Genomic DNA, 24,210 nt, shown 5'->3' on the forward strand with positions numbered 1-24,210 from the left:
CAGTAAAATTTCCATTCACTTAGGGCTAAATTAAACTGCTACTAGGAAAAATGCTACTTCAACAGCACCTGGATGACAATGCAAGAACATACAACAGCTCCCACCAACAGGAGAAGGGAATGAACACTCAGTCTAGCTGCCTACCATAGACAGCTGAACTCTCCCTCCATTTTTAGCTTGAGCTGTGACTGAGCCAGCAGAATTTTTCATAATTTTTTTTCTGTCACAGTGAAAGTGACATCTCATCTTGCAGCTGTTCTTACAGTTCTTTTTACCCATGGGAAAGTGACACTCAGAAGTTTATCCATGAGTAACTCATGTTCAAAATTGAGTTCTATGCAGTGCCTGCACTCAGAACCAGAACCTTTGCCTCGCAAAGCCTGGAGGATCTTATTACCTCAAAATCCAGTTCTGGATCCCTTATATTGAAAAGTAAGTACGCATGCAACTTAATTCACTTAAAGGGGCATTGGCAAGGAGGTGCTACAGGCCCAGGGTCTTCTTCTCCAAAGGAGGAAACCTGCACTGGATTTTGTGTTTACAGCACCTGACCAAGGAAGTGGTATCTTCTGCCGCTGGGGCTATCCACAGTGTTGAAGCTCAGGAGTGATTGATTCCTTTTCTGCGGTGGCATTTCGATCAAATTAATATTTCTGATCTAAAGCATACTGAGAAGACTGTTAAGGCAGAAGAAGGCTACCCAGCCAACAAAGGTGATCTTACTTATCCTAGGGTGAGACAGCAGTATTGCATTCTTATCAAAATGCATATAACTCTCACGTCTTGATTCTAATTGGTGATTTCTATCATGTTCCTAGATTATTAGTTGTGAGCCCTTTCCTGAACTGAGTCATTAGACTTGAGATATCAAACACAGGATAACAGTTTGCTTAAGTCCACAGTTTGCTTAAGTCCACCTCTAGTTCTAATTCTTTCTGTAAGTAGAAAACATTTTGAAAAAGGAGTCTTTTGAGACATGTTGGATTTTGATTTTGGTTTTATTTGTGGCACTAATAGACATCAATATTTTACAATATTTAATATATAATCACATTAAATGCAGATGGCTAAATATTCTTATGCTTTCAACATTACATAGCTATACATCATAAATTTTAGCTCCAAAAAAACAGAATCTTCCACCACTCCAGTCTGTAATTATAAAAATGTGAATGTACAAACATTCTCTTCTTCAGTTTCATCGCAGTGTAGGAAATATTAAAAAGCATTTTTATTTGTCCTTTTTCAGTTAATAGATTTAACAGAATATTTTCAAAATATGTACAGCTACCAAAGTAGTTAACATTTTAAAAAGATGCTGCTATAAATACTTGTGAGACAACACACAACAGCCATAACAATTAGAAACAAAGGGCTAACTTACGCACGACCTGAACAACAGACGGCAAAAGTCCTGGCTACTCATGCAAACCAGCTTCCCTTCATTTTGCAGTGCAGGAATGAATTCTAAATCTTGGACCTCTATTCAGTACTCTGAATCTTATTTATAGCCTTCACAATCTGCTGCAAATAAAGACTCTTTAAGCAGTCTCAATATTTTTAAAGTGCCCCGAATGTTACTAGGATTCAGTATATCTCTGTGTTGCAGTATTCTATACGTCATATCCCATAAGTAACTTTTCAACAGACACTGTCTCACAGTCATTATTGATTGCCTGCTTTCTCAGAGCTATACGGCTTTCACCAGAGACATAAAGTTAATCTAATTTTACAAACCAGACACTCCAGCATATGACAATTTAGGTCCTTCACAATGTACCACATTTTTTTTTTCTTGTGATTGGTTTTATAGATCTTTACTCTGATTTCCCCCTAATCGCTTACAGCCCTTTTCCAAATCAAACAAGAAGCAAGGAAATAGTTGAAATACGTATTTTTAACAACTTGAAATGAGTATTACTTTTCAAATAGCTAGCAAAGTCTTTTAATTTTTGCCCATAAACACAATTATGTATTAACATAGGACTGCACAGTGTTTATGTTCTTATTAACATGCCAACAAGAATAGTTTATTGGCAACCTTAAATATTCAGAGGCAAAACACAATTCCTTGGCACAGAAGCTTTACAGCAGAGCAACATATTTTCCCCTCAGAACCATTATGCACAGAAAATTAACTACAACTTATTTTGGCTTGTTGACAAGAGAATAAACTAAACTTCTTGATTTTTTTGTTTTGCCACTTCAGACCTTGAATGATAATTATGGGTCCATATGTGGTTAGATTTTCCAATTACCTGTTCTTCATGATTCAAACGAGCAGAGGGACCTGTAACAAAGGAAAGCACATGATCATTCAAGATATTTTTAAACTTCCAACTGTTGATATTGTTAACCAAACATTCTCCTGTGAGTCTTTTTCAAGCCTTGGTCTCTTTACCAGCTCCTTGAGACTACCTAAAGCTTATCTGCTTTTTTCCTAGCTGTATCAGTTGGTCTGATGAAATGTATTATCCTTCAAAAACACCCACACCTCATATGTCCTTAGGTATTACAGCTGCAATTGCATGATTACATAGGTGATGTATTTTTCTGTAAACTTCTTTCATTTTGAGGACTGAACAGAAACTCAGGCTGTATATATGGAATATCTGACAGTCAAAATCTATCCAGCATCAGTTAGCTGACACTGGTCATAAAAATCAGTTGTTGAGTACTTTACTTCCTGATCGAATGAAGGAAACTCCCAGAGGCTTTGATTCAGGAAGATACTTAAACAAATGCTTATCTTTCTTCCTAGTCCTCAGGTCATCTAAGCATATGCTTAAATACGTAAGTCAGGCTACTCTTCCAAAATCAAAGTTACAGAGCTTTGATTCTATCACAGAGATATACATTAAGATCACCACATAGGCTAAACAAGAATGATGTATTTGATCAAGTCTAAATCTTCCATTTTAGCTTCAGTATCCATGGCAGAAGCTTTATTCTTGAGGAAAAAAAATAGGTCATGGTATAAATTATTAGCAAGGTGAAGAGTTCAAATTACATTTTATCTTTCAATTCAAATAAACTAACAGCATGCAAATGACTGCCTCTCACTGTGCATGGGAACGAGAATCACTTTATAGGCTCATTTGACTACCTGTATATCAAGCTCAGGCAACCTTTTAGTGCAGCCTCCTGCCCCCTTTTCAGCCTACTAAACCCAATATCAACTGTGGTTTTGAATCTGCAATCTCTGTCATTGTACCCACAGACATCGATGATAAGACTCAGTTATTTCCTCATTCACAATTATATATCTCTGATTATGTGAGAAGAATAGTTACTTCACATAAAGGTATGGAACGAGGCCATGCTTCCTGGAGAAGATACTCAGTGTGCTGTAATTCAGATCAATGCCTTGCTTATTGGCAACCAGATTCAAATTATCTCACTATATACCAGGGACTCACTGTAATGGGTGTAGCAATAACCTTACCCCCAGCTCCTTTGATGGACAACAGAGTGATACACTGCATGTATCAAGAATTCATGTGACTAAATGCCGCTGCCAAACACTGGCATGAAAGCTTGTGGATGCTGTGATGGAGCCAAATAAATTTTTAAAGTCACAGAGAGCAAACAGAAAAGGCTGCTTAGATGCAGCTCCAATCTTTATTAGGTAACATGTGAAAACAGTGGCATCTCTCTTGCATGCACCATTACAAAGTGATCTGCAGCAATCATTTGACAATTGTGAGCAAAAACCTGCTCTTCAGATACACAACTTTCCCTCCCCATCTTGTGCAGGTACATTCTTCTGCAATATTTCTACCAAATCCCTGGATACAACTCTACCTAAAAAAAAGTAGATGGCATATAAGCTAAGGCAACTTTTATAGCTTCTCGTTGTTGGGTAAGATTTTTAATCCTGCATGGGCTTGTGCTGCAACTATACCTACAGCTAGACGTCTAAAGGGTTATTTGCATGTCTAGTTATGTTTTTTCCTCAGATAATCATTGTAAATCCCAAGGCAATTTACAAAGACACAAAAATACATAGGCTTACAGAAATCTACTTAGGTTATTTTGCAGTCTCTGAGATAGAAAGTGAAAAAACTAGACATAAGGATCTTAAGTATGTGAAATTGTGATAAAAGTTACTTGATACAATTTAAGGAAAACACTAACTCACTTTTAACACCAGAAGCTCAAACAGTACAGCTCTAAGACCTGAGTTTTGGTCACCAGAATTAGCCTAAATTTGGTCCCAGATTGGCTGTTTTATTTCCCAGATCAACTGATCCTTCTTTGAACAGAATGCAGACCACATGGCTGGGAAGCAGGCTTCTTGCTGCTGAAGATACATTCACGTCTCAAGACAACTAACTACCAAAGGCGCCTGGTCAGCCATCTTGGTTGGTGGCTTTACTTGACACCTTCTCCCTGACTTGCATCATTCTAGATGTGTTAAATACCTGCCAGGTTCCTTGAGAGACCATTTTTAAAACTGAAGAAAAATGTTACTTCCTGCACACTGTCAGGCCTTTTCCAGTTTAGTAAGTTCATCCCTTCCCAATAACACATCTGCATCTCAGTACCCTTTGGGTAGGATTCGTAGTCTAACCACTTTCTGGCAGGTCTCTGCACTGCACTGCACTGGGTTTGAACCGTTTTACTGAGCAGGCCCAACAGGGCTTGGCACCCACAAGAATTTTCCTTTGGGAGTCTGTGAACAGCAACAGCGTGCAATAAAACAGAAGCCGTTTCTTAAAAACAAACCATGATTCATTTGCCAAAGCAGCCACAGTACTCCAAGAAATTGATTAAACAGCCAGGAGACCTATGCACATAGTGTCTTACCTATACTTGGCATTTCCCTCAAGTACCTGTTTTTGCTCTGGTTTCTTTGGGCTGACCCAATTACAGTTTGTGTAGTGGGAGACCCTGAATCTCAGCAAGGCAAGGTCAACCTGCAGCAACTTCTCTCCTCCTGCACAGTGGATCTTCTAACCTTAAAGTTCATGACTTTAGTAAAACAGCTGTGTAATCAGGGATGGAGTAGCTGCCTTTGTGCAGATATGAATAGAGCTCAAATGTTTGTTGGGATGCTCCTTATCTAGGCAACTGGTTGCTTTGTATGTTTGGTTCCCCTGATGGTTCTGTTTGATCTACTTCCATTGCAAATAACGACTCATAAAAAAGCACAAACTGAGTCATAAGTAACTAAGCAATGCAGTTTCTTACCAGTTCTCCACAATATTAGGTAAATAAATGACTTTACCATCAGAAGCACTTGTACCAGAAAACTTTGAAAAGACAATGGAAGAGAAACATTTAATTACCGAACTGAACTGCCTACTCCACTGTTTAGTTGCTGCAACCAGTATCTTCTGCAAGGCAAAGCCAAAAATGGCTCTGTGCTCACACCTCCTACTCATGACATCATAGATCTTTGACAGAGGAGATAAAACAAAGAAAAAAGTGTTTGTTTCAGCCCTAGCAAAAAATCACTTTCCAGCCTTTGTCTACAAAACCCCTCAGAGTTCCATGAAGACATGTTTTTCAGCTGTAAAGGAAGAAAACCCTGATACACAGCTGTTGTGTATTCCCTCTCTTCTGCTGATTCAATTTTTGCTATCACAAGCTGTCCAACTGCAAAGAAGGATCAGAATTTGTCTCTCATTCAAAGCAGCAAGCTAGAAGAGATATTAATATGCACTGAATAGAAAATATTTGAGAAATATAACAACATTTTTACTTTTATCAGTTATCAAGAGCATGAGATCTCAGTGCTATGACATCTTCGACATATACAAGACTTAGCTTGCTTATCCAATAACTGAAAGGACAGCACAATGACAAGAAAATCATACTTTGTCTTGGACAAAACATTGCTCTAAACATTGCTCTCTTATTTCCATAAAAGACCTACATAATAGGAGAGGTATTTTTTGGTCATTTCAATGTCAAAGCTATCAAAAATTGCTGTGTCTTGAAAATGAAACAAGACAAGCACAGTATTTAGCAGAATGCATCGGTATATACAGCTTGCTTTCATGTACTGGTTATCCAACAGTTTTGAAATAAATCCCCAAGGATATGATAAAGACTTGTTTTAATAAGTAGAGCTATGGGTCCCCTCAGAGACTTCTGTGAGAGTAATGTAGTTGGAAGAACAAGAAATTTGGAAATATCTAGAAAACAATTGCATGCATTATTCTTGAATGTTCAAATTCCAGTCTGGAGTATTATTTCTTCTTAATTTGTAGTCTTGGAATCAAAGAATACCTCAAGTTGGAGGGGACCCATAAGGATCAGAGTCCAACTCCCTGCTCCTCAAAAGACTACCTAAAACTAAACCATATGACTATGAGCGTTGTCCACAGGCTCCTTGAACTCTGACAGGCTTTGTGCCATGACCACCTCCCTGTTCCAAGTGTCCAACTGCCTTCTCAATAAAGAACCTTTTCCTAATGTCCCATCTGAACTGCCCCTGACTCAGCTTCATTCCATTTCCTCGTGTCCCATTGCTGGTCACCAGAGAGAGGAGATCAGCATCTCCCCCTTCACTGCTCCCCTTGAGGAAGGTGTAGACTGCAATGAGTTCTATTCTCAGACTTCTCTAAGCTAAACAAACCAAGTGACCTCAGTGACCCCTCATAATACCATACATAATGTTGATGTAATTTTTCACATGCAAAATAACTGCACATCCAGATTTCTGTTTGTGTGCTGATGTAAAGTTCCCTGAAATGATCTATTTGTGCCATTTGTATCGCTCTGTGGAATTCATGGTTTATCAAAAACATTTTTGGCCGCTTTTTAATGTTTCATTTGTATTATTTTAATTATTTTGAAGAGGACAAGTAGCCAAGGTTAGAGTCTATTTACACATTTATGGTTGGCATCAGCTAAATCATGTGTTGGGAAAACTACATCTGCTTTTGTACATTCCCTAAAGTCCTTGGATCAGTTTATTCTTGGATACTGCAGTGTAATATTGGGATTACTTCACTGAGGCCAACTGATCTGCCTCTCTTTACTGAGAAATACAGTGTAACTCAAGGTTAGAAAGAACACATTTTGATCAAAGAGATAAGTGAACTTACTGCAAAAATCACACCCGGGCAACTTAGCATTTAGCCATCTGGGAATTGACAGACTCACAGCCAACCACAGAAGTGAAACACATGATCCAATTAATAATGTTCAGGTAGACATTAAAGTGAACCCACAGTTTTACTGACAGCTCTTGTGACCAAGGACACATTACTGAAAGCAGGACAGAACACTCATTTCTGAATTTGCTTCAGGGTCTTATATCTGATCTTTCTTAGACTCACCTTGTCTAAAGATAATACTAAAGTATTATCTCAGATTCACAAGAATGAAAAGGGCATGAAAATGCTTCTGAAATGACACTCATGCTCTTACTGTTATCTTTTAAACAAAGGGTATTGACTATTCATAGTTATGATGCATATATGCATATGCATCTTTTAGTTTTAACAGCATATTTTAATAGCTGCTGGAAGGTTTGAAATACACTCCCCATCTTTGATTCAGTTAGAGAAAACAGTGCATGTTCCTTCTTCTGATGGAAGAAAGAATTGTGTGGCTAGAACAGCGTCAAAACATCTGTCAAAGCACAGGCAGCATAGGTTGTTTCATCCAAAATAGAAGTACCTTTTTCAACTTTGCTGCTCCAGCACCAGAGCGAATGGCCTCTAGCAGGGCTTGCCTTGCCTCTTCAGTGTTACCTGTAGCAGTGGCAGAGGATTTAGGAGCTGCTGCTGATAGTTGAGGGGCAGATGGTGGTGGTGGCTGGGCAGGGGCAGCTGGGGTACAAAGATGCTCTTCCTGAGGGTCTTCTGCCTTCTGCAAGGACAGTTCTGCATTCCTAAAACTCTGCAGCTCTTCGGACGCCAACGAGGAGATCTAGTCATGATGCAGTTGAAAGGAGGTGATTAATATCATGCATGACTGAATTGTAATTATTTGACATTTGATGCACTTTCACTACTGCAATTTCACTTTGCTTGAATGATGTAAAAGACATAGAACTTTTGTTTGCTCACGGGGTTGAACATCTGTTACTACTCACTCATATCACTCAACTGGGCTGATTACCAGCATCAAGGATTTGTCATTGACTCTGTCTCAGAAACTCAATCTTTATTTACTGTTAGCTCCAGCATCCTGTAACTCTTCTTGGCATGTAAGGTAAGGAAAAGAGCTGGACTTGATATTCATTTGGAAACAACCACAAGGGGTTTGGAATCAGGAAGATATATTAAGGCTGCAGTAGCCACCCAGGAACCTCATTATGGTTTGCAGTCTGGGCTGCACAGAAACAATCTCAGATGACAAGGAGGCTCTTCTAGATCTGAGCTCTGACATGGCCTCATTGAAAAAAAATGCTATTGAACCTGAAGTTTCCAGCCACATTAAATAAAACAAAATAAAATATAAGAGGACCGGAAAGAACAACATGAAGGCACTGATAACAAAATCAATTGATTGCTCTTCCAAGTGTGTTTCTGTGGAATTTTTGAAACAAAAACTTCTGCACAAATTACCAGCTTGGAAATTCATCCTACTTCAAATGAGTGCAGGGGGAGAAGGCAATCTTTCAGACAAAGCCAGCTTTTCCATCAACTGTCTCAATAAATATTTTTGTCATTAGCAACATTACTACTACTAATCATGACAAATTGATAATTTATGTAATTAATCACAACGACTGGAAATTATTAGGAAATTCAGTATTGTGTGATAAACGGGAGGTTTTCAAGCAGTGTCATTAACATTCCTTTCTCAGAGAAACTGAGGCATGAAACTTCTCTAGTGAAAAATGAAAATATGCATCTCCCATCAAATAATCCCCATTCAGAGAGCTCCAGTATTCTATTCACTGCACACATCCAATATTTATAGGAATAATGTCATGTCAGGTAGAACATTTGAGATAACATGAACGGGGCAGCCCTTTCACTATAGCACATCTGTATCTCGCCTTGTTTGTATCTCATACAAACATGGTGCTTAAACTAGCACAGGTAAAAAAAGGCGTCTATGGTTTCTAGGCAACTTCCTTTAAAGTGATGGTAAAAGTTTCTCTGTTGGAGGGAAATATCCAAAAAGTCTCTGTGATAATACACCACCACTCATTGTCAAAGCCTCTTTTACACAAATTTACATTTATTCCCAATGAATGCAGAATGCAGTTAAGTACGTGTGAAGATGGCTGCTGCCTAGCATGTCCTGCTCTCAGGCTCAGGGAAAGTTGATACTCTTTCTGCAGCAAGAGAAGTCATAAATTTGAGGAACAATGTTAATTCCCCTGTGCAGGAAAGAGATTCTTTCTACCTAGTGCCAGCTCTCTGGATAACGTGCTAATGACCTGAGTCATTGCATGAGGGAAATGGGAACCTCCTTGCCAAATACTCAGTCTTGGCTGGATTACTGAGTTGAGTGAAACTAAGGCTGGAACAATGCAGATTTGGGCTATGAGGAATAAGAGATGCTTTAGTGATTAGGTAAATCTTTCAGACAGGAGAGATCATCTTGCTATGGTGAAAGTGGATCAACAATTACTTGCGTACAACTTGGACGCACCAGCTCATGTCAACGAACATGCATGAGTTTCCAGGTAAGTGGGATTGGATGCACATGTAATGTAACGATATCCATTTACTTGACATAGATAATGCATATTTCTAACGTACAAAAACCTTCACCAAAAAGTGAAAATGATGAACATCTGAAGTTTTCTATGGACGCTCCTTGTAATTTGTTTGGATTTTTATGTGCTGCTTTCTCAGCTAAAAGCACATCATTTGAAAGAGTGTGAAGTTTTACAGCAGAAGATAGGAATTGTTATGCTACCTGCATAAGTCACATCTGGTCTTCTGTCATGTTATTTCCCCCTCAACTTTTCTCTTTGCAGAACATCGTTTAGTCTATGGCATATCTAAGTTTATTCAAAACACCCAGTAGGAGCAGATTTCAGTTAGAAGATCATCTATTATCTTGATTTCTTACCTTTTTCAGCTTTGAGGTTCCACTGTGGCCTCTAATTGCTGCTAAGAGGGCTGAGCGCTGATTCTCTGGCTCAGCATATGAGAGTTTCTTGTGATTGCCATTTAGTGCGCTATCTGAAACCTAGAATATGAAAAGAAAATCTCACAGTTATTGGATATTTATTTAGAGAGAGAGTTTGTAAACACCATTAAAAATATTTTTGGCACTTCTACCCGAATACAAGCTATGGAGATTAATCAGCCTGTCTTCTTTCAGGCCTGCTTTTTACAACCCTTATTCACACTCAATGGTGAGGATATATGTAGGTTGTAATGCTGTACTTACACATGAAGTCTTATAATCCCTGAGCAAGAAGTCAGTGGAAAACTAGTATCAGCTAATAATAGAAAAGGCAGTTTTTCTTTAATTGCAGGTATTTACAAGTTTCCTCTGTGCTCTGTGTCACTGTTTTTACACAACACACTGAAATGCAGGTTCGGCTTGCAGGCTAACCACAACTACCTCTCCTTTATGCTGTAGCTCTGCATCCTCCATCTCTTCTAGCTAGCGCAGCAGCAATGGTCTTGCATAATATACAGGATGTGCAGAATATGCAGTGGCTTGGTCTGTGTTTTGCCATCATAAATCTTTCAAATGCCTTGTGTACTTCAGTTCGTGAGCACTGTACCAACCTTCAGTGTCTGATAGGGTGAAAACAGGGCTCTGCAGTCTAAATAGGCAGAAAAAAGTCTTCACTTTACCTTTCTGAGTTTCTCCTTTCCCCCTCCTGTTTGAATGGCTTCCATTAGGGCACTGTGCAGTGATGTGTCTTTTGGAACTGGTTTTTGGATGACAGGTTTGAACTTCTTCTTTGGTCCAAAGATATTGGTCTGTACATTAACATCCAGTTCACTGACAGCATTAATATCTGAATCATCACGTTTCTCCTCCTGCTCTGACTCTACATTTGCTGCTGCACCATTTAGCTCGGGTAAAGCTTTAAGTGAACTAACTTGTCCACTGTTAGCAGGAGGCCATTTAGTGATTCGCAAAGATGAGCTGAAAGAGGATGGGACTCCTTGGAGATCAGGAGACTTGAGAGATGAAGCTGAATTAGCATGAGACAAAGTCTCACATTTCTGGTCAAACAAAAGACGTGTCTTTTTCTCTGCTATACTTTGTTTGCTGTTTAAACTGTGATCATCTTCTGCACCATCATCCTTTGAAGCAGGTTTACTAAGTGGGACACTGGCATTCTTTTTACTGAAACTGAGAGGAGTTGCTTGATTTGGTGTCCTGATGTTAACTACTTTGTTTTCCACACCAGAATTATCACCAAGTGTAAACCTGCGGGATGGTTTTTGACTGTAAGGAAAAATACTTGAAAGTGTTTCTCTTGTTTCTGCTGATTCTGCTTCCACAGGGCTATGTTTGGCCACATTAATGCATCTTTTTGGTGAAATTTCTGCTTCAGTTTTAAACTCTCCTCCTCCTTGCTTAATTTCATCTTTCTCATGGTATTCCATAGAGTCAGACTTAAAGGTAGTTACGTTGATGTGTCGTGCAATAGCAGAGGCAACGTACTGACTTGAAGTTCTTCTCTGTGGCTTTAGAAATGGAAGCTCCAGCTTGTCCTTATTAATGGTTGGGGCCACTAATGGCATTACCTGAGACTGTGTAATTAGAAGAGGTGGTTTGGTCCTTTCATTCTCAGGCTGTCTTTCAGCTACCTGGGTAGTAGCAGTTTGTGGAGCTACAGGTTTTGGAGCTGCAAGACAGACAGTTTTGTGTTCATGTTTTATAGTAAAGGACTTAGAGTTCATGGTAACTGCTAACTTTTTAGGAAGATGCTCAGTACAGTCTTCGCTTTGCCTCTCCATAGAACTTGACCTCCAAAATGCCTTCACTTTCCCAAGCTGAATTTCCTCACTTTCATCAGCAGAGGTATCTGGTATGCGCCTACTGACACTAGTGGTTGGGCCTATAAGGTTGCCCAGTTCATCTATCTTAATGGCACCAGTGGAGAGTGAAACACCTCTATCGAAATGCTTTACTTCAGGTTTGGGAGGGACAATTTTAAAGGTCGTCAAACCCATTTTAGGTTCATAGCTTGTTCCTGAATTCTGGGCACGATGACACCATGTGGGTGTTGACGGGCCTTCTTCTACTTCATTTTTTTTTGCTGGTGGCCATTTGATTTCTAATTCTGATTTACTTTTTTTCAGAGATCTTTCCCTGTTACTACAGTCATTAAATGGATTTGTCTTCTCTTTTGCTGAACTGATTTCAGCTGTGGCCTTGGAGTGGGATGGAGTTAGTTTAGATTTACATTCCTCAGACTTCATGCTATGTTTGGGGAGCTGTTCCAGTCTTAAGTTCTTTTCACTTCTTTTTTCAAAGGAGGATGTAAGAGATTCAAACATATCTCTCCTCTGTTCAACAGGCAAGTGACTGAATTCATTTTCAGATGGCTGCTGATGTATTAGGTCCTTGGACATGAATTCAGCTGCACCATCTGTGTGTCCCTTATCAATGGAACCCGCATTGTTGTTTTTATTTGTAAAGTTTCCTGTATTAACAGAGTCAGCTAGGATATTTTTTGAAACCCTTGTCTCTGTATCTTGATTTCCAGCTGAGTTAGAAGCGCTAGCTTCTGGAGCATCATCTATGACTGTTACTGGAACCAAAATGGAAACATCTTGGGCAGCCTCAACTTTTCTTAAATGTAGTCTTGACAGTTCATTGGTGTACTCAGGGTCACAGTTACTTATATCATCCAGTGCTGCAAAATATATCAACAATGTTACATATAGGCTGTATTTAGGCAATATGACTTTAAATTACAAAAAGAGCCAGTACAAACAGATCAGATATTTTAGTTACGCTAAAACCAACAGGAATATATTTATGCCTGTATTAAAAAAAAAAGAGAGATCTGGGTCTTTTTTATTGTCTCGTTGCTGATTAGGATCAGCCAAATATTCTTGGAGTCCTCTTGCTTCAGTCAGTGGGAAACATACAAATACAGTTGAAAGCAGAATTTAATCTATTGGTCATACCTTATCTTTGACTAACTTCTCTCAGTGATAAACATTTCAACACACGACTCCAAAGAAGAAACATCTCTGAGAAACAGTAAGCAACTTCAAATTATGTTTCCCAGACCTGGTTACTAATAACAGTCCAGCTGAAGGATTTTTTTGAGCAAACAAACAAAGAACCAGTACATGTAATTTTTTCTGCATTCTTCTCACCCTTCATTACCAGAAGCCTCATTGTGCAAGAAGATAAACTCTCCTCTCAAACTTGCTGCTGTAGATCAAGGGTCACAGCACAGAAGCTAAGAAACTGCAGTGTTAGAAAAACTGTCAGAAATTAAATCACTGTTGAGTCCACTGCAGAATTACTGAAATAAAGATGGTAAGTTTTAAAAAAGTATTCAACGTGATTTGGTGACAAACCAAATAAATATTTTTTTTCGCAGTGGGAAAAGGAGGAGAACAATATGACATTTTATCTCTTTCCACTGTTTCTTTTAATGTTTTTGATTTTTAAAATGTCTGCTAATGCAGAGGAGGCACAAATGTGGATACAGAAATGTGCCCCCCTTCATTTCATTATGTAAAATACAAAGCACAGAGGCATTGTTCATTAAACACATCATTCACAACTGATTTAGTCAATGAAATTATAACAAATTTTACCCATCAAATTTGTCCATAAACTGCTGTTCTCTTTTTGGTAGCAGGCACTGAGACCCAATGACAATCTGCTAAGCAGCTTGAAAAATACTCAGGTGCAAGTATGTGAAGAGAGGCTGCCCTAGAAGCAAAGGGACAACAGACACTTTGGGTGGCTCACACTTTGCCTCAGACTGGTGACTTCCTCCCAGTAATCTTAGTGAGAAATGTACAGATGTCTCAGAGCACAGTTTGCATCTACTGGCTACGCCTCTCTCTTTCATACTTCAGAAGCAACACACTTCCTTACCTTCTAGATCTTCATGTAGGCCAGCCAAAGTCTGCTGGAGTTGTGAAGCAATGAATGAATCCTCGTTTTCAAGCCTAGTTAAAGCAATTTTTTCATCTTTCCTGCCAAATAAAAGAGGAGAAAAAGGCTGGGTCTCCCTTTTTTTTTACTTTGCACTCTCTCTCAATACACTGTCATATCAGCCACTTTGGTCCCACTGGGGTACTGAAACTCATTCCCCAACATTTGGAAAATATTCAGCCTTAGAGACACATATCACTGTATTGACATATCCACATCTAGAAAGGAACTCTGCGGTGCCTGAGCATACTCAGTGTACTAATGATCAAAAGGTTAGGATTAATAAAGCCTGCTGCAAAGAAGTAGTCTGGTTTCGCTGTGAAATATGCATTTCAGCTGGGCTGCAGAAAAGCAGCATATGCCAAGGCAAAGGCTTCACATATCCATACAATTTTAAAGTGGATCAGTAGCCATCCTGTGTATCCATTGTGCCAACATATCTGCACCTAATTAAATAAAAATTATATAGTAATGAAAAATAAATACAGTTAAGTACTGTTAGATAATCACTTTGCATCCTGAGGAGAGGGAGGGGAGGAGGAAAGAGGAACTAATCCCTTGAGAGCTGTTTCTAATGAAACATATCAAAGGACCTGATTTTGCCAGAAAGTAACTCCATGGCTTTTGATAATGTTGTACAATGACCTAAAATAAGTCTAAAACCAGAGTGAGTACCAACTGTTGTCTTGGCTTATAGACAGAGAAGAGAAGAGAAGAGAAGAGAAGAGAAGAGAAGAAAAGAAAAGAAAAGAAAAGAAAAGAAAAGAAAAGAAAAGAAAAGAAAAGAAAAGAAAAGAAAAGAAAAGAAAAGAAAAGAAAAATAAGATGAAATCAAGAAAAGTCCGAACAAAAATCAACTAAAATAAAAAAAAAATATGTAAGGCAAACTGTTACACAACAGATCTTCTGTTTCTCAGGAAGAAAAATCTTGACCTATAGAGCTTTTCTATCTAAATCACTGAAGTTAGGATTTTTTATTGGGCAATTCACTTTTTCCAGCTACATGTTCCTCACCTGAATTTAAGACAGTGTGACACTATATCTAAGTCTTGACCTTGTGATTTGCCTACTTAAAAAAAAAAAAAAAAAAAAAGATTTTCCATTCTAGCCACACTTAAACAAACTTTGGTCAGGTGAAGCAGATTTGCCCTTTTCAAGATCAAATCCTTAACAGCACAGATAGAGTAACAGATGACATTCTTTTAATAGCTTACCGAACGCTACCTGAAAAATGTGATTTTTCTCTTGGCCTTTAAAGATCATAATCTGACTGAAAACTCAGAGATGTTTCCTGGAATTGCTTTAAATTATATCTAACAATGTAGCTTCCTATTTTGCTACTTTATTGTTTGATTTTTTTTTTCCCCTTGCTCGTATCAGAAACAATCAAAAGCACATGTTGAAGCACCAGGTATTTTATTTTATTTTACTTTAGTATTTATGTATTTATTTAGCATTCACCTCTCCTTTTATACGATTTTTGTAGTAGTCCTGGAGCCTAATTTTTCTACTCACACCTAAACTGCATGACACTTAAAAAGCTGAGTTAATTTATGCAGGATCAATGAAAACAGCAAATAACACCTTCAAGAAAGCCTTCCAAAACTTTTTTCACATACACATCCTTGCGTATTTGAACACACAGATGGGATGAATGCAAGATGGTAAGGTCATATATGTGCCTAAGTGGTTTTCTAAACTGGAATCTCAGACAGAAATCTGTATTGGTTGCTTAAATATAGAAGAGGAAACACAGTGTTGGAATGCAGTTTCTTCCAACATTTGTCATTGACCTCAGGTTTGACAGGCACAGAAATCCATGTGAACTGATGGTGCTCAGGCTCAGCATCCACACTGTAAACACACAGTAAAGTGACTTTTCCCCCTGATGGATTAATAGAAAGGTGTCACAAGTCCATCACAGTGTCCAGTGGAGGCAACTGGTACTGTAAGGCTGCAGTCCTACTGTACCCTGATGCACACACACACACACATACACAAACTAACAAGATTATTCAGCTGAACAATCTGACAAAAAGATTGAAACTTTGTGCGGCATATGGATTGAGAGAGAAGACTGGCAAACAAAACTCTATTTGAAGGTGGCAGAAAGAATGAGCTAACTGAATTTCATAGTTTTTGCAGTAGAAAGTTTCATAAAATTAACACAAAAATACTTGCCCTCCTCCGAGTGCACTTTAAGACAATTTATTTCAAACTCAGCATTTTTGAAGGGAAAATCGTTAAAACTGTGCACCAGTCAAGCAACAGGTCTATCCAGCACAGAAGGCAAACACTGCTTTATTCTTTACAAAGCTGGTCTTGTAGCATAGTTGTACACAGCTGAAAGCAAATTGAGGCTCTGACACATATTGAGGCTCTTTCTCTAAGCTACTGTGAGGAAGATATTTCAAAGAGCTTTGAAGAAAAATATGTAAGTTTGTGTCTATCAGTGAGCATGATCTAATTTTATGAAGGCCATGTTAGCTCACCACCTGTCTACTGCCTGACTGTCCTAAGATACAGTCAAAATCTGTACTACTAACGTTGGTGTGCTGGGCTTTATTCAGGAAATTACAGGAGGTACTGGCTTGAAAATTTTACAGGCAATTGATCTAGGAAAACATTTTGAGACTGGATCAGAGATTCCTGAGCTCCAAACATGCAGTATAGGTCCACTGCACTGACCAGTTCTTGTCTTATGACAATCAGTGGGAATCTTTCAATGACTCTTCATAGCATAATTATCTTCTTTATGGGCACAACAGTCAGCAAAGGTCTCTGTCACTATCCTCAGTGCACTTATGCAGTGACTATATATAATTTGTGTCCCAATCTCTGCTTCAATCTTCTCATGTAGACAACTGACATAATAATATCCAGTTCACAGAATTTCTCTGAAGGAAAGAGAACAAATGCAGTGAAAATGAAAGGATTCTTATTAGCTCTCAAAGAGGAAGCTTTAGAAAAAGCATATATTTTCTGTCACATTTCCAAATTCCTAAAAGAGTTATTGTTCAATTAATCTCCAAACTCACCTACAAAGTGAGCCAAAATGTATAGATTAATCATAGGGCTTTTCTCAAAATTCTTAGCATCAGGAATTAAAATGTCATACGTGTTTTGTGAGGTGAAGGTCTGGTAGTTTCCAGCAGCTTCTATGATTTACAAATATGTTGAAGAAGACTCTCTCTCACAACAGTATTTGGGAAAGGAAAACAAAAGGGCCTCTAATTTTGTTTTTCATAGCCTTCACTTCTAACTCTATACATGTCTCTTGTTGACAGCTCTGTTTTGGCTAGCATCCAAGTAAAATATTACTTATTCTGATACTATGTTTTACATTCTGGATAAACACTACCAGTGGTATTTTCTCATACACTTTTTTTTTACTTGGGGAAGAACTTGATAACCTTTACACTGCCTTTCTGGTAAAACGTGAGGTGCTAAAAATACAGCACTGGTAGGCACTAAGCCCAAGTTCAAAATGGCAAACTTGCACAGTTCCTGGAAGCCTATGCACTTATTACTTATATAGATTTGTGCAAAAGCACAGAACAGAGAAAAGCAACTACTAAATTATATCTATTAGTGTTCCACCGATCTCAGGCTATAATGCATAATTACTTCTTGTCAGTCATTTGCACAGTTGGAGACAAAAGGAAACTTACAGTGGCATTTCATGAAATTAGTGCCATGGGAGACCCATGTTTATGAGAAAGTTTATGTTCTAAGAGAGAGAGAGAGAGAAAATTCTCCGATAAATCTTGCTGGAAAGGCTACATTAAAGAGAAATCCAAACCAGTGGTAAGACAATGCTTGTGCATTGAAAGAAGCTGCTGGTTTGTTATAGTCAGAGCAGCTTTCCCTGGGGGTCTGCAAATGGTCTCTTTGAGCACTTCTCAGGAGTTCTGGTGAGCCTCATGTATGGTACCAGTGGCAGAGAACACAACTCCCACCATGTTTAAATACAACACAGATCTACATAAACTGCAGAGAAGGGACCAAAGAAGAGATTCAGTTACCTAAACTTGGGCCATTTGAAATACTGTAGGATATTCAAGACACCTGTCAGGGGCTGGTAGACATAAAATGGAAGAGAGGGAAACCCATGTCCTGCTGGAGTGGCAGAAGGTAAGAAGGAATGGCAGTAGACATCTCTCAGATTAATGAAATGTGACTGGAACATCTCACTCATTTTTTACTGTTTGCTACACCAAAAGACTTGATAATATGACTCTTGTGAATCTTGTTACTAGCTGGGGATGGAAGATGGAGCCATTGCAAGTAACAGTCAAATCCAGACAAGCACACTGCACAGTAGCACATGCAGAGATGTAGTGACTGCTATGAGGCAGTTCAATGGACATTGAGAGCATCCAGCTTCCCACATGTCTTACTCAAGGCTGGGCTTTGCAGCATCTGGGCTCCTTTCCCAGATTTGACACTCTTCTCAATTTGATACAGGCAAATTTCTTTAATCCCTCTGTATCTATCCAAATTTGTCCTCTACAAAATGAATTCATAATATTTAGAAATGCTGAGACTGATGCTGAATGACTTTAAGCTGTAGAAATTATGGCTGAAGCTTTTTGAATATAATTTTCTATTCAACTAGGCCAGAAAGGTGGCATTAAGTAACCTCAGGATGTTCATATATTTGGTCTTGTGAGTGATGAAGCGATGTACTCTTCAAAACCAGAGGTTAACTAATTTCCAGAATAACCAATAGTTTACAAAAATCTTAGAGACCATTTCCCAAATGTTTCTTACGCTAAATGTCTTTTTATTATTTCACTCCAGCTAGTGTTAAGTGGTGGATTTTCTGGTCACCTAAGCTATGACCTGACCATTTCTGCTGCCTTTGAGCATCAAGTTTTAATGTTTGAATGCATAAAGCCTGTTAAAATGTAAAATTCGTAGACTGTGTAAACAATCAGCTTGGCACTGGTCAGACAGCAAAGTCATCACTTATCTTTGACGTGAGATTTCCAAAACTGTCAGGTAATTATGAAAAGGAAAAGGCACACGGTCATGTGCTGTTGAATGCCAGATAACCTTGCTTATTAGGTTCTTCAATGGGTGATTAAAAAAAGGCTGCACATACTATTTTGAGAGCAAGGTATGGGTATCATTTCAAGTTTTTTAGTTTGTGTTAAGTATTGTGGGACTGCATCAAACTTACAAAGGTCTTTAGAGTGCATTTATATCTGTGTTGAATAAAAATCATCAGAGATTGAATTAAAAGATTTTCCAATCCTAGAACACATAGGTCCAGTAGTGCCCTCAGATATAACACCACCCAATTATAAACATGGACTTCCAAATACAGGTGAGGAGGAAAATGAAGTAATTTTTCAGAAGCAGCTGGGTTTATTGTCCTCCTCCATGGTTACTGGTCAAAAACCTAGACAGAAAGCAAATGAAAATACTTTTGCCTAGTATCATTTGTATTTTACTGCTAGAAATCTCTAAGCTTGTTACATACCAAGGTGACTTAAGCTTCCAGAGTCTCCTGACATACATCAGTTCCAGGGTCCTATTCCATAAGCAGCAGCTTGTAGTTGCTGTATAGCTGGAAGCATGCCGCTGCTCTTCCTGCCTCACATGGGCCTCTCTCAACAGCTTCTCAACAGGAAAGCCCACAGGCAGACAGCATTGCCAGAAAGAGTCAGGAAAGTGGAATTGCATGACTTATATCTTAAATACAGCCACATCACCTGTGCAATACAATACTGCAAGTTAAAAGATGGCACAGTGAGGTTTAATAACTTCTCTTGGTTTATACAGAAAAATAAGAAACAGAGCAAGGACCAGAGCCTTGCTGTCCTGGAAGCCAGCACTGCACTTTTAGCAACCCAAGCTGCTTTCCAACATGTAAAATATTTTACATCTAAAGTACATGGTGTTTTTACAGTGGATGAGTTTAACAGAAAGGATAATGTGAATTCTTGCTCTACAATGACTGTACTTATTATAATATTGTTAGTGTCTCACCTCCATGAAGATTTGACAGCAAAAAAAGTGCACCGGAGTATCCAAATTTAAAGAGCTTTTGGGAACAAGGGGAAAGGGAAAGCCAGAGATAAGGAAGGAAATTAGCAAAACTATGTAAGAAGCAGAGGCTTGCAAATCTGTCAGACATCTGGGTCTTAATTAAGTAATTCTTTATCCCTGCAGTTCCCTTAGTCGCTTTAACCCTTTCTCTACCTTCCTCCCCCTTAAAACTTCATTTCTCTTTTCCAAAAAAGTAAACCACGTGCCTACCTAGCTAAAACCAAACCTATCCTACAGAGAAATAACAGAATAAACTTTCCTGTACTTCTCAGAAGTAGTTACATGACATGCAATTATACAGAAAGTTTTTGTTCACAAACAGTTATATATATATGATACATATACATATCATGCTACTTTTCATTACAGTTTTCCTCTTTTCTTCGTGCCTGACTTCTGCTACTCACTGTATTATTTTCTTTTTCCTCTGATCAGCATCATCACTGAATTTTCTCCAGCTACAGACCTCTCTTTCCCTTTCATCCTTCCCAAGTGGAACATAAAAGCTTGTAACATTTGAATCTGAACTAGGCAGAACAAGTTCACCCACCCCTATCCTTTCAACCTTTTGTTTTAAACTAACTCATTAAAACCCTAACAGTTTTGTAGCAAACAGCAAGTATTTCTCAGGTTGGTAAGAAAGAGGACTCTTCTCCTTTCCGTAGCTTTAACTACCCCAACCACAGTCAAAGGTAATAAATTCATTCAAGAGAAAGGTAGGAAATCTCTGTGCAGACCCACAGCACAAAATGATCTCAGGAGGATTCCCTCATCCCCACCCTATGCCACTAGCTGTATGTGAAAAAATATTATTCTCTCATGGCTACTGAAATAGAAACTCAAGGGACAGGAAAATCCCTTTCAGACCTTTGGAAGGTCTTTTTTCTTTTTGTCTGAGATAAGTTTGTATTTACTTACCTTTACATCTGCCAAGTTCCCTTTACATTTTAAAATACTTTTATTCTTTAAATACATTACTACATTTAAAATGTTTTCAAAATTAAAAAAAAAGAAAAATGTTTTGTATTTTAAAGTGGTTTTCCTGCTGAAAGAGAGGCCCGTGGAACTCTTAAGAACCCTTTTAAACCCCTGATTTCGATTGCTTGTAACTTTGAGAAACTACTCATCTTTGCCAGGTGGCAGTCCAAATGTGACAATTTATATCATGCCCGTGATCACTCTATTATTTTATTTCAGCCAAAATGGTTAAATGTCTTCGAAGAAGACAGTTTGGAGGAAAAGGAGAGCTAAATTCTGAGATGTGAAATGCTATTTAATGCTCACTCCTCTGAAAATAAAAGGGATCCTGCGTGGTATAACTGGCCACTAGTCTGCCTTGACTCTCTGCTTATCAGCTTTCTTTCTCTAAAACAGGCTGATGCCAACTTTTCATCTCACATGAGCACTGTGCAGAGAAATGCATTAAAGTCTGCATGGCCCATGGATACTAGTGTGATAAGCAAGATAAAAAGAGCAAAAGGAAATTAAATAGTCTAGTCTCCAGAAGAGAATTTGAACTGAGAGTGAATGGTAGTAACCCTGCTTTATTCATTGAGTTCTGAAACTTAGAAGGAGAATACAGCAAAACAGAGTATATTTTGAACTCGAGACTTTATGTTACTGCACAAAACGGGGGGAAAATTAAGGTTAAAGGGAGGAATCTAAGGTTACAGCCTTAATACTAACATTACTCAACTAAGAGCGTGTGACCTAGTATCCATAATAATATAATTTTAACATAATTTTTCAATGTGCAATTATTTATAAAGCTCCAGACAGTAGGTGTGCATGGTGCTTTATAGGCATACAAAATTGTCTCGATCCCTGCCCCTAGGAGCTTGCGTGATGACACCACACAAGGGATGGGAAAGAAGGGGGTATGGGAGGACAGAGTTGCAACACTGTGAGATCATGAGATGTACTTACTGCTACATAAGCAACATTTCAGCTTCTCTGTGGTTTTCTTGTTACTCATTTAATACTATATATTAAAATTTGGTGAACAGATACATAGCACAAAGAAATCAACCGTAAGGAAGGATATGAAGAAAGAGAACTACGTAGTACAGTGTTCAGAGTCAGCAGTTAATATTAAAACATTCACAGCCAAACACTGCATGCAGTCAATTACTTATATGGGGTTAGTCCTTGGCACCTCCAGCTGAGGTCTGGAATCTGCTTCACCAGGCACTGTACAAACATTGTGAGATATGATAGCTGCATTATGTTTTTTACCATAAAAAAAGGTCAGTGGCTGAAGGGAATATCAGAGGCAGAGAGACAGAGATGCTTTAACAGGTCAGAGGGAGAGCCAAGGGTAGAATTAGTGTTTTGATACTTGATTTGACATTCTACATGCTATTTATTATGTGTATTTGGATAAAGAATGTTTGAATAAGAATCTCATGACAGAACAGAGCACACTTGCAAGTTTCTCCCGCATACAGGAAACTGAAACCACGCAGGAGAGATCCCAGCTTGGAAACCCTGGAATCCAAGGACCTTCTTTTAGAAATTTCTGTTTCTGAGATCTGGGAACTGAATGAGATTTGAGTTCTGCCGTGGCTATAATTTCTCTGCATGCAAAACTCGTGATATGTGCCACTTCTGACCCAGCCATACTCACTATGCTGCTACGTGCAGACAAGCCTATTGCATGTTGAAGACTGCGCCTTTAAGTTCTCACAGCTTTCCATGACTTCAGCACCAGATGAGGTGCAGATCCTGCTGTGATATTCTAATACTATCAGGCATTTCAGATACACAGAGACCACCCAGGCCACCCAGTAAATAATTCTGGAAACACTAAGAAAAATGAATTTAAAACTAAACACATGGTTAACCAAAGTAAACAACATGGCAAAATACTCTCAATCTCTTGAAGCACAGGCTACAAGCCTCTGGACCACACCTAGGTAAGAACTGTGGACTTGACTCTGCTCATCACTGCAGTTCTTCACAAAAAACGTGCAAAATACCACTTGGACTTTCTTTATAGCGCTTCACACTCCAAATATAATTTTCTTCCACTTTAAGGGTACTTTTCACAGCCCACAGAACACAATGTAATTTTTAGTACACAGCATTATAAATTCTTAGGAATTGGTTATTTCTCTGGCTGAAAAGCCAAAGTTTTAGTGAGTTTGACAACTTAAAATGACAAGATAAATATTCCTGTTACTCTTATAACCTTTTTGTCCCCAGTCTCAGCCAAATTAGTCACTAAATAAAATTTGTGGCTTCAGTAGAGCTCAGACTCAAGGAGGACTCCAATTCACTGCTGCTAACCACCACTACTTTACAGTACTGACATGTTCTCCCAATTTCTTTGTTCTTATCTTCCTTTTAGAATTAAATTAGATCTTGGTACATGGACTAGAAGAGGCTAGAAAGGAATGAATAAACTCCATACAAAACTTTCCTTTAAGTTTTGCAGCTTATGAAACATATTTAGAGCTCTGTATAGCTTGGTACCAACTACTCACATAGTACTTTGACTTGTTTGGGAATTCAGGTGGCTGGTTTCTTCCTGAACATAGCCTGCTCAACACAAGAACCACATACAATCTCAGAGCTCCTTACAGATTTATTATTATTGGGGTGGTATCTGTGCTGACAGTGCAAGTTGAAAATTATGTTCTCTAAGTCTGTCTGTAGTGAAAACTGTATCCAGATTTGCTTTATATCCTCACTAAAACATGAATTTCATACAAACAGGTTTAAAAAAACCTCCATATTTTCTTCCTTCCCTCTACATTTAGGAAGTGGCTTTTGAAAACTTAGCAAGTTAACCTCAGAAGGATTTAGATGAGCACAATTTTCACAGCTGGTTTGTTTACAAACATAGGTTAAGAGTGGAGTTGGATTTCCCTTCAAATATTACTGGCACATTCAGAGCACAGAAGTTTAAAATATACTACCATCAGTATCACTGCTGTGTCAGTCTAAGAGGTTGCTGACATAAGATTAAAATAAATCACAAATGTTAAGTTTCTGCTATACCCTAAGGCTGATCTGAATGAATTCTGCTGTTCTAGAGCCTAAAAAATAAAAGAATTTATGAAAAATAACTGCATTCTGCAAACAACAACTGTATCCTATTTCAGTCTAAACCCGTAGAGATTCCTGGAT

General features: G+C 38.4%; 1 protein-coding gene across 2 annotated transcripts in view; it reads right to left on the reverse strand.

The window, feature by feature from the left end:
* Nucleotides 1-1,096: 1,096 nt before the first annotated feature.
* COBL (cordon-bleu WH2 repeat protein) overlaps nucleotides 1,097-24,210 on the reverse strand; it is a 170,517-nt gene continuing 147,403 nt past the window's right edge. For both annotated transcript variants that reach the window (XM_061994850.1, XM_061994851.1), the window contains 5 exons: nucleotides 13,963-14,063; nucleotides 10,734-12,754; nucleotides 9,994-10,113; nucleotides 7,636-7,887; nucleotides 1,097-2,290 (listed from right to left, as the gene is read on the reverse strand). In XM_061994850.1, coding sequence (XP_061850834.1) covers nucleotides 2,273-2,290; nucleotides 7,636-7,887; nucleotides 9,994-10,113; nucleotides 10,734-12,754; nucleotides 13,963-14,063 — 2,512 coding nt within the window. In that variant the 3' untranslated portion in view covers nucleotides 1,097-2,272. The remainder of the gene's footprint in view (nucleotides 2,291-7,635; nucleotides 7,888-9,993; nucleotides 10,114-10,733; nucleotides 12,755-13,962; nucleotides 14,064-24,210) is intronic.

The sequence above is a fragment of the Colius striatus genome, chromosome 4, assembly GCF_028858725.1.
Source record: "Colius striatus isolate bColStr4 chromosome 4, bColStr4.1.hap1, whole genome shotgun sequence".
NCBI classification, from domain to species: Eukaryota; Metazoa; Chordata; class Aves; order Coliiformes; family Coliidae; genus Colius; species Colius striatus.